This window comes from Corylus avellana, chromosome ca5 (assembly GCF_901000735.1).
Source record: "Corylus avellana chromosome ca5, CavTom2PMs-1.0".
Lineage (NCBI taxonomy): Eukaryota > Viridiplantae > Streptophyta > Magnoliopsida > Fagales > Betulaceae > Corylus > Corylus avellana.
In genome coordinates this window covers 7,046,854-7,056,535 of record NC_081545.1, presented here as the reverse complement: position 1 = coordinate 7,056,535, position 9,682 = coordinate 7,046,854, and the positions used below count along the sequence as shown (strand labels likewise).

The following is a 9,682-nucleotide window of genomic DNA, read 5'->3' as shown; positions in this document are numbered from 1 at the left end:
TTTCACAACACCTCAGATGCATCACACGTACATATATCAACGGTCAACATATTACATTTAATAAGCAATAACTCCACACTGAGTGAGCGTTGTGGGTTACTCTTTCAATTATCACTTCAGTCTCCAGCGTAGCAGAGGAAGAGATAGCAGAAATGAAGAAGAAGATTTAGAAGAAAAAAATATGCAACATGAAGCCGGGGATATACGGTGATAGGGGCGTGGTAGGTACAAAAGGTTATGCAATGCGTCAATCATTACTTTAATTTTAGTTTTGGATTGGTTTGAATTAGTTGGAATCTCTCCAAGTTTTAGGGCAATTCAAAAAATTAACATGTTGTAGGAGTTAAAAAGCATGCAAGAACATTGTGGCTTTTTTTGTACCAAGAAATCTTGAAGGGTATAGTAGTATAGAACCAGAATGTTTTGCTATGAGATGATAAGCATCCTCGGTGTGCTTGAAATGATATAAAATTTCAGTTAAATCAGTTACCTGTATGCATGCTTTGTTCGTAATGATCATGATAAGCCATAGAAGAAAAATCAACTGTAGTATATTGTCTGCAAGTTGGTTGCTGTCTTCCATCTTGTTCTTGTACATACTCTTGTTGTTTTCCTGTCGTGTGGATTATTGCTATGCCACAGATACTCTGAAGCAGGGCGACTGGATTACTGACAATGGAAAAACCCTTGTCTCCAGTGGAGGAAGGTTTGAACTGGGATTCTTTACCTCCTCTAACCACAAAAGGTTCGTTGGGATATGGTACAAATGGGATCGACCAACATATGTATGGGTTGCCAACAGAGACAACCCGGTAATTAACAGCTCCACGGACGTTTATTTTGGAATTGCAGAAGATGGCAACCTTCAGGTATGGGATATTGCTGGAAAGGTTTATTGGAATACAAGTGTTGAGAATTCTTCGTCTACAAATCGATCTGTGAAGCTCATGGATTCTGGAAACCTGGTCTTAAGAGATGATCAGTTGGCGAGGAGTCAGTGGGAGAGCTTCCAAAATCCAACGGATACATTTCTTCCAGGTATGAAGATGGATGAAGAGTTGACGTTGACTTCATGGATAGGTGATGGTGACCCGGGACCCGGGAACTTCACGTTTAAGCAAGATCAAGAAGGAGAGGGCTACTACGTTATCTCCAAAAAGCCAAAGCCACTCGTTTATTGGAGAAATTGGATCTTGGGTGAAATGCGCGATACCATAGCTAACTTGTTATTAAATGTCACCAGATCCAACAGTACGGCCAGCTGCGAGCAGTATAAGAAATCGTCCTGGTTGGAGTATGCCAAGTGTATAGCTAATTACAAGAAGAATTCTAATGATAGTTGCGCAAGGTTAGTGATGAATTATACGGGGGAATTACAGTGCTATCAGAGCGGGGATTTGACATGGAGGGAACCGGAAAACGAATGTAGCTTTTACAATGCTTGTGGGAATTTCGGAAGCTGCAATGTTAACAATAAGTTGGAATGCAAATGTTTGCCCGGGTTCCAGCCTGCTAACCAGGGGAATTGGAATTCTAGTGATTTTTTGGATGGGTGCATCAGAAATTGGAAATCATATGACAAGAGCGACAAGTTCTTGAGCTTAAAGATGATGAAAGTGAGCAAACCAGACACTGATGTGGAGGCAAAAAACGAAACAGAATGCAGAAAGGCGTGCCTTGACAACAACCAGTGCCAGGCTTATTCATATGCTCTAAGCCGCTCGCAACGAACTCACAGGACCTACAAATGTTGGATTTGGACTTCTGATCTAATTAATCTTCAAGAGGAGTACACAAAAGGTGGTAGTGACCTCTCTGTCCGCGTGGCAAAATCTGCTATAGGTACTCCTTTTACACATAATTGGAATATGTTGTTGAAAACTAAACAAATCAAAACGTGAGAGTTTTTTCTAAATGGTAGCAGTTATAAGTTCTTTTAATTAATAAGGGACTTTAGTTTTTCTAAACTGATGTATTTATTTAATTCTCAACTGAAGTCTTAACTTATAGATGAGTTTTTGTTATTTATTACAATAAATATGGAGAAGGAAAAGCCTTGTAAGTTAGTCTTTGAATGCCTCTATTTATAGGCTTCGTAAGATGTATTTTATATACAAGTGAAATACAAAAAAGACTTCCTCCACTCTTCTCTAGTCTAATTTTGTTCTTTGTCTTTAGTAATAAAAGACGGAGAGAGAGAGAGAAAAATAGAAAGGTAACTAGTTTGTAAACTAGTTGTTTTATCTTTTAAATTGGTATCAGAGCTCAGTTGTGCCAATTCCCATTTGTGTCCCTTCTAGAAATGGGTTCCAACATAGTCCAACAACAAATCCGTAGATTATCAAAAGATAACTATAGGTCATGACCTATCCAAATGAGAGCCCTGTTTGGGTTTCAAGATCTGTGGGAAGTAATTACTAACGGATTTACAGAACCAACGGCGGAGGAGGAAGATGAATACACAGCAGATGAGAAGAAGACTCTTAAGGAGCAAAGGAAGAAGGATAAAAAGGCCTTGTTTCTACTCTATCAAGCATTGGACGAGTCTACCTTCGAGAAAGTTGCCGAAGCAATGACAAGTAAACAAGCATGGGAGATTCTAGTTTCCATCTTCAAAGGAAACGAATGGGTGAAACGGGTCCGTCTCCAATCATTACGGGGCAAGTTCAAGGCTCTTCACATGAAGGATGGAGAATCGGTGTTTGATTATTTCTCACGATTGCTGGTAATCATGAATGGTTTGAAAAGAAACAATGAGAAGGTCGATGACATCCGAGTCGTCGAAAAGGTACTTCGATCCCTTTCCTCTAAATTTGAACATGTAGTTGTAGCTATCGAAGAGTCTAAGGACTTGGAGAATCTAACAATTGAGGAGTTGTTCGGTTCATTACAAGTACATGAGCAAAGGATGCAAAGAATGCTAGTTCTAGTGTATTAGAACAAGCACTAGAGTCAAAACTGACTCTAAATGATCAAGGCAAGTTCAGCTCCTACCCTAGTCGTGGTAGAGGCTGTGGGCGTGGTATTTTCCAACAACCATGTCAAAGTATACAGGAGACTCAAAGCTTTAGAGGTCGAGGACGAGGAGGCTACCAAGGAAAAGAAAGATCCACATATGGACGTGGAAACTGCAAGAGTATCCAATGCTACAATTGCAAGAAGTTTGGACACTATGCCTCGGATTGTTGGCACAAAGATGATGAACAAGCAAATGTCGTAGAAGCAACATATGAGGTTCGTAGTGATTCTATTTTACTTCTTGCTCATGGTGTTTCAGATTCACAAGATGAGGTTTGGTACCTCGATTCTGGCGCAAGCAATCATATGTGTGGGAAGAAAGATCTGTTCGTTGAACTCACAGAAGGAGTTCGTGGAAAAGTGAACTTGGGAGACTCCACCAAACTCTCAGTTGAAGGCAAAGGGAAGATAAAAATCTATCAAAATGATGGTAAGAAAGGGTACATTTATGATGTTTATTATATGCCTAACATGAAAAGCAATATTCTTAGCATTGGGTAGCTGCTCGAGAAGGGGTACACCATACATATAGAGAACTACTCTCTCATTTTGAGAGATACACGTGGAGGAATTGTGGCTCGTGTTCCAATGACCAATAATCGCATGTTCCCGTTACATCTTAACACAAAGTCTGAGAAGTGCTTCTATGGACTCAAGGAAAGTGAGTCATGGAAGTGGCATCTTCGCTTTGGCCATCTACATTTCAGCGGCCTAAAGCTATTATCTTCATTTGGCATGGTGCATGGGTTACCAGTGATCGAGCCACCGAGCAACATTTGTGAAGGATGTATACTTGGCAAGCAGGCACGACTTCCTTTTCCCAGCAGCAAATCTTGGAGAGCAACATCACCATTGCAACTGGTTCATACCGACATATGTGGACCAATAGAGCCCATGTCCTTAGGAGGTAATAGATACTTTATTACCTTCATCGATGACTTTAGCAGAAAACTTTGGGTTTATTTTCTTAAAGAAAAATCAGCTGCCTTTATTGTATTCAAGAACTTCAAAGCCCTTGTTGAAAATCAAAGTGGCCATAAGCTTGTAACTCTTCGTTCTGACCAAGGTGGAGAATATACCTCAAAAGAATTTGATAAGTATTGCAGGGAACAAGGCATAAAGCATCAGTTGACTGCTGCTTACACCCCACAGCAAAACGGGATTGCCGAAAGAAAGAACCGTACCATTCTTAATATGACTAGAACTATGCTCAAGGAGAAAGGGCTGCCAAAACAATTCTAGGAAAAAGCTATGGCATGCTCATCTTATCTACTCAACCGATGTCCTACCAAAAGTGTCAAGAATATGACACCTCAAGAGGCATGGAGCGGCCACAAGCCAAGTGTTGCACACCTAAGAATCTTTGGGTGTGTTGCATATTCTCAAGTTCCCGAATCCAAGAGGAAGAAGCTTGATGATCGTGGTGAAAAGTGTATCTTTCTCGGATATAGCGAAGAGTTGAAAGCATACAAGCTCTACAATCCACTAACAAAGAAACTAGTAGTTAGTAGAGACATTATCTTTGATGAAGAAAGTGTGTGGAGCTGGAGCAATGAAGAGAAGGCTAGAACAACAAGTGTTAGAGGAGCCTGAAGAGCTCTCAACAGAAGCTCCACCAAGTACCCCATCATCTTCTCAGCCTACCACACCGTCCGCAGCACAGAGGGACTCTACATCTTCTATGAGAGGTAGCAGCAGCAGATCCTCCACAAATCAAAGTAAGATGAGAAGTCTCAGGGAAATCTATGAGCAAACATAAGATGGAGAGACTAATTTTTTCTGCCTATATGCTGATCATGAGCCTCTTACCTTTCAAGAAGCTGTTGAAGAAGATTATTGGAGATCCACAATGGAGGAGGAGATACATGCTATTCAAAAGAATGACACTTGGGAGTTGACAACACTCCCATCAAACCATAAGGCTATTGGTGTCAAGTGGTTGTACAAGATCAAACGCACTGCACAAGGTGAAGTTTCTCAATACAAGGCAAGACTTGTAGCTAAAGGTTACAAACAAAAGTATGGCATCGACTATGAAGAGGTCTTTGCACCAGTTGCGAGACTTAACACAGTGAGATTGTTAATCGCACTTGCCGCTGATTACAATTGGAAGATATACCAACTTGATGTCAAGTCATCCTTTCTCAATGGCATCCTTGAAGAAGAGGTGTACATACTACAACTGGAAGGCTTTATAATGGAAATAGAAGAAAGAAAGGTGTACCGCCTTAAGAAGGTGTTATATGGCTTAAAGCAGGCACCAAGAGCTTGGAACGCATGCATTGATAATTACCTTCATCAGAACAGCTTCACTAAATGTCCATATGAGCATGCTGTTTATATGAAGAAAAACCATCGTGGTGAATTTCTAATCATTTGCCTATATGTTGATGATCTGTTATATACAGGAAATAGTGGTGAAATGTTCAAGGAATTCAAGCAATCATTGTTTAAGGAGTTTGAGATGACAGACAACGGGTTGATGTCCTATTTCCCTGGTATTGAAGTGAAGCAACAACAGGGTGGAATTTTCATATCCCAAAAGAAGTACATGAGGGAGATTTTAGAGAAATTCAAGATGGATAGCTGCAACTCTGTGAATACCCCAGTTGAAACAAGCATAAAGTTGTCAAAAGAAGGAGATGGTCGAGTTATTGAACCAACTCTTTACAAGAGTTTGGTTGGAAGTCTGAGGTACTTGACGATCACAAGGCCAGATATTGTCTATGGAGTTGGACTTGTGAGTCGATACATGGAGACACCAATGGAGACTCATTGGTTAACTGCAAAAAGGATCCTAAGGTACATCAAAGGCACTCTGAATCTTGGTTTATTCTATGCCTATGGTGATGAAGTAAAATTAGTTGGTTATTCAGATAGTAATTGGGGATGTGACCAAGATGAGAGGAAAAATACTACTGGGTATGTGTTCAATCTTAGTTCTACAGCATTTTCTTGGACATCCAAGAAACTAGAAATCATAGCATTGTCTACCTGTGAGGCGGAGTATGTGGCGGCTTCATCTACTGTTTGTGAAGCTATATGGCTAAGGAATCTCTTGAAGGAACTGGAACATCCACAAGAAGAACCGACTATGATTTACAGGGATAACCAATCAGCTATAAAGTTAGCAAAGAATCCAGTGCAACATGGGAGGAGTAAACACATTGACACAAGGTTCCACTTTCTTAGAGACCATGTTAAGCGGAAGACAATAGAGCTCCAGTATTGCCACACCACTAAACAAGTAGCAGATATATTTACTAAGCCATTATTAGGTACAATTTTCATGAGGCTAAGAGGCATGCTTGGCATGTGGAGGTTTTGATTTGAGGGGGCGTGTTGGAAATTAAACAAATCAAAACGTGAGAGTTTTTTTCTAAATGGTAGAAGTTATAAGTTCTTTTATTAATAAAGGACTTTAGTTTTTCTAAACTCATGTGTTTATTTAATTTTTAACTGAAGTCTTAACTTAGAGATGAGTTTTTGTTATTTATTACAATAAATATGGAGAAGTAAAAGCCTTGTAAGTTAGTCTTTGAATGCCTCTATTTATAGGCTTTGTAAGATATATTTTATATACAAGTGAAATACGAAGAAGACTTCCTCCACTCTTCTCTAGTCTAATTTTGTTCTTTGTCTTTAATAATAAGAGAGAGAGAGAAATAGAAAGGTAACTAGTTTGTAAACTAGTTGTTTTGTCTTTCAAATGTTGGGATCATCTGGCTAATTTAGTAAAAGTTTTTTTATTATTTATTTATTTTTTAAGAAATTAAAAAATCATCATTGATGTTAAAAAGGAAGTGAGAAACCACCTCTGCTGGTATGGGTTGTTAAAATCACAGCACTAATCTTTCTTTTTATGCTTGACAATGACATTATATTGCACTCAAAATCCATAGTTCTGTTTAATTTTATTAGACAATTTGAAAAAATAACCTCGTCTGTACATGATCACTTGTCACTACTCGTGGGCTGCCACGGTATTTACAGAAGTACTTGACATGCCAAGCAGCTTGTTACCATGTTATAATGCTAGATAGCTTCATATAAACTACAAGGGTTAAACCTCATCTTTTAGTGTTTAATTAATGTTTCAAATTTTATACCTTTGCAGAATCAACTGTCAGAAATTGTGAGCCTTGTGGCACAAACTTGATCCCCTATCCGTTGAGCACTGGACCAAATTGCGGTGACCCAATGTACTTCAATTTCTACTGCAACGATTCCACAGGCCAGGTTAGCTTCAGCATGGCCAATGGCAGCTATCGAGTTGCGAGTATCGATCCAAGCACACGAAAATTTGTCATTCAAGAAAAACACGCAGAAAATCCTGATGCTAGAAATTCATTAAGAAATTTGCTCAGTGGGCCATTTAATGTGACCGGTTGGAATTTCTTTGGCAACAATAATTCTGAAGCTGAAGTTCACATCATTTGGGAGACCCCGCAACCGCCAACTTGTACTTTACCCAGAGACTGCAAGTACTTGCCAAATTCAAGTTGCCAAAAAGCAAAAAATGGAAAGAAGAGGTGCCTTTGCACTACAAAGTTCCAATGGAATGGCATAAATTTAAATTGTACTAAAGGTTAGAACACTATTTCATTTGCCTCTGGCAGATTAAGTTTACTCTATTAGTGAAGGAGCGTGTCCTACTTATATATTTTTTTTTCTTGTTTAAATTAGTAGTGATCATCAAACCCCGGACCTCTTTCTCCATTGCATTTCATCATTGTTAAGAAGAGTTTGCCTGTTCAAATGGGGATTTGTGCAGCTTTCTAAAAGTTTTATGTTCTTTTATGTGTAATCACTTCTAATTGTACGTTAGAATTTTGAAGGTTTTTGGAAGAACTTCCAAATCCTCTTTAGCTTATTGAGAGGTCTAGGTTTTTGATATTATGCTTACCTTGTACTAACAATAGGCATTAAAATTGTGATAATTAGTCTAAACAATATATTTGTGGAATTTGACTAATCATTTTGATCTTTCCATCAGAGCTTGTAGAAGTTGATTTTCCTCGGCCTTCAAAAGAGTATTCAAAAGGAAAGAAATCGTTGACTTTGATTGTTATGATACCTCTAATAGCAGTGTTTCTTCTCGCAAGTTCAATTGTTTGTATATATTTGTGGAGAAGAAATATGGTCAAGAGACAAGGTAATTGTTTTGCAAAATGTGTTAGAATATAAATTAAATAATACAATTCAGCCATTCTATCTGTTTAAACTTTTAGAATAATTGATGATTTTAACAATATGCAATATACCACGCACAATCTTGAATCAAAATAAAGCCATTTATTAGTTTTTTCATGTAATTATATATATGGTTGTCTTCTAAACTTAGAAAACACAAGAAGCGGTGGAAGAAATCGAGTACTTCGCACATTAGATAGTGAAAGACATCTCCAAGACATGATGGGCCCGGGTGAGTTCAGAGAAGAAGATGAGAAAGGCATAGATGTACCCTTTTTTGATTTGGAAAGCATTCGAGCAGCTACAGATAACTTCTCAGATGTCAACAAGCTTGGACAAGGAGGCTATGGGCCTGTATATAAGGTAATTTCAGCAGCATTAATTGGTGTTTATGTTCATGTAAACTAGTTTCTGGTTATTGTAACATTGTGAGTATGATATCTCAGGGAACATTTCCAGATGGTCAAGAAATTGCGGTAAAAAGGCTCTCAAGTGTCTCAGGACAAGGCTTACAGGAATTTAAAAATGAGGTGATGTTGATTGCAAAACTTCAACATAGAAATCTTGTCAGACTTCGGGGATATTGCATAAAAGGAGATGAAAAGATTTTACTCTATGAGTACATGCCCAACAAAAGCTTAGATTCATTTATATTTGGTTGGTCTCTAAAATGAATTCCTAATCTCTGTTAGAGCTTGATAGACTATATATATATATATGAGAAAAGGCTAACTTGTTTATGTTGTTGACATTATTCTTTGAACGGAAAATGGAAAACTCGCAAGATCAAAAGCTAAGCATGCGTTTGGACTGGGAAATGCGCGTCAACATTATTTTGGGAATAGCTCGTGGGCTTCTTTATCTTCACCACGACTCTAGATTGAGGATCATTCATAGAGATCTAAAAACCAGCAACATCCTTTTAGACGAGGAAATGAACCCCAAAATATCTGACTTTGGCTTGGCAAGGATTGTTGGAGGCAAAGAAACTGGGGCAAACACAACCAGAGTAGTTGGAACTTAGTAAGCACAATTTTCAATCCTCCAACTCTGTCTACACAAAAAATATATATAAGTGCCTACCTTATCCACTAATGAAATATGTTGGCATGCAGTGGCTATATGTCTCCAGAGTATGTATTAGATGGACTTTTCTCAGTTAAATCCGATGCTTTTAGCTTTGGTGTAGTTCTACTTGAGATTATAACTGGAAAAAAGAATACAGGATTTTATCAGTCAAAACAAGCTATGAGCCTTATAGGTTATGTAAGTGCGTTAAACTTTTTGTAGTCATTAATTTCCTTGGTTATGTTATACTCCAGAAAACTCTGATTTGAAAATTGTCACAGGCGTGGAGATTGTGGGTTGAAGAGAAGGTGTTGGACTTAATGGACCCAGCTCTACAAAATGTTTGCAATGCAGATCAGTTTGTGAAGTGTGTAAATGTTGGACTCTTGTGCGTACAAGAAGA

At 38.4% G+C, this 9,682-nt stretch overlaps 1 protein-coding gene across 1 annotated transcript in view; it reads left to right on the top strand.

Annotated features, from left to right (window-relative positions):
• Positions 1 to 128: 128 nt before the first annotated feature.
• The window catches only part of LOC132181679 (G-type lectin S-receptor-like serine/threonine-protein kinase At4g03230), a 10,273-nt gene continuing 719 nt past the window's right edge, over positions 129 to 9,682 (top strand). Inside the window, exons 1-8 of the mRNA XM_059594919.1 lie at positions 129 to 1,842; positions 7,136 to 7,606; positions 8,015 to 8,173; positions 8,363 to 8,574; positions 8,658 to 8,868; positions 8,997 to 9,234; positions 9,327 to 9,477; positions 9,561 to 9,681. Of these exons, the coding sequence (XP_059450902.1) occupies positions 495 to 1,842; positions 7,136 to 7,606; positions 8,015 to 8,173; positions 8,363 to 8,574; positions 8,658 to 8,868; positions 8,997 to 9,234; positions 9,327 to 9,477; positions 9,561 to 9,681 (2,911 nt within the window). The 5' untranslated portion in view covers positions 129 to 494. The remainder of the gene's footprint in view (positions 1,843 to 7,135; positions 7,607 to 8,014; positions 8,174 to 8,362; positions 8,575 to 8,657; positions 8,869 to 8,996; positions 9,235 to 9,326; positions 9,478 to 9,560; position 9,682) is intronic.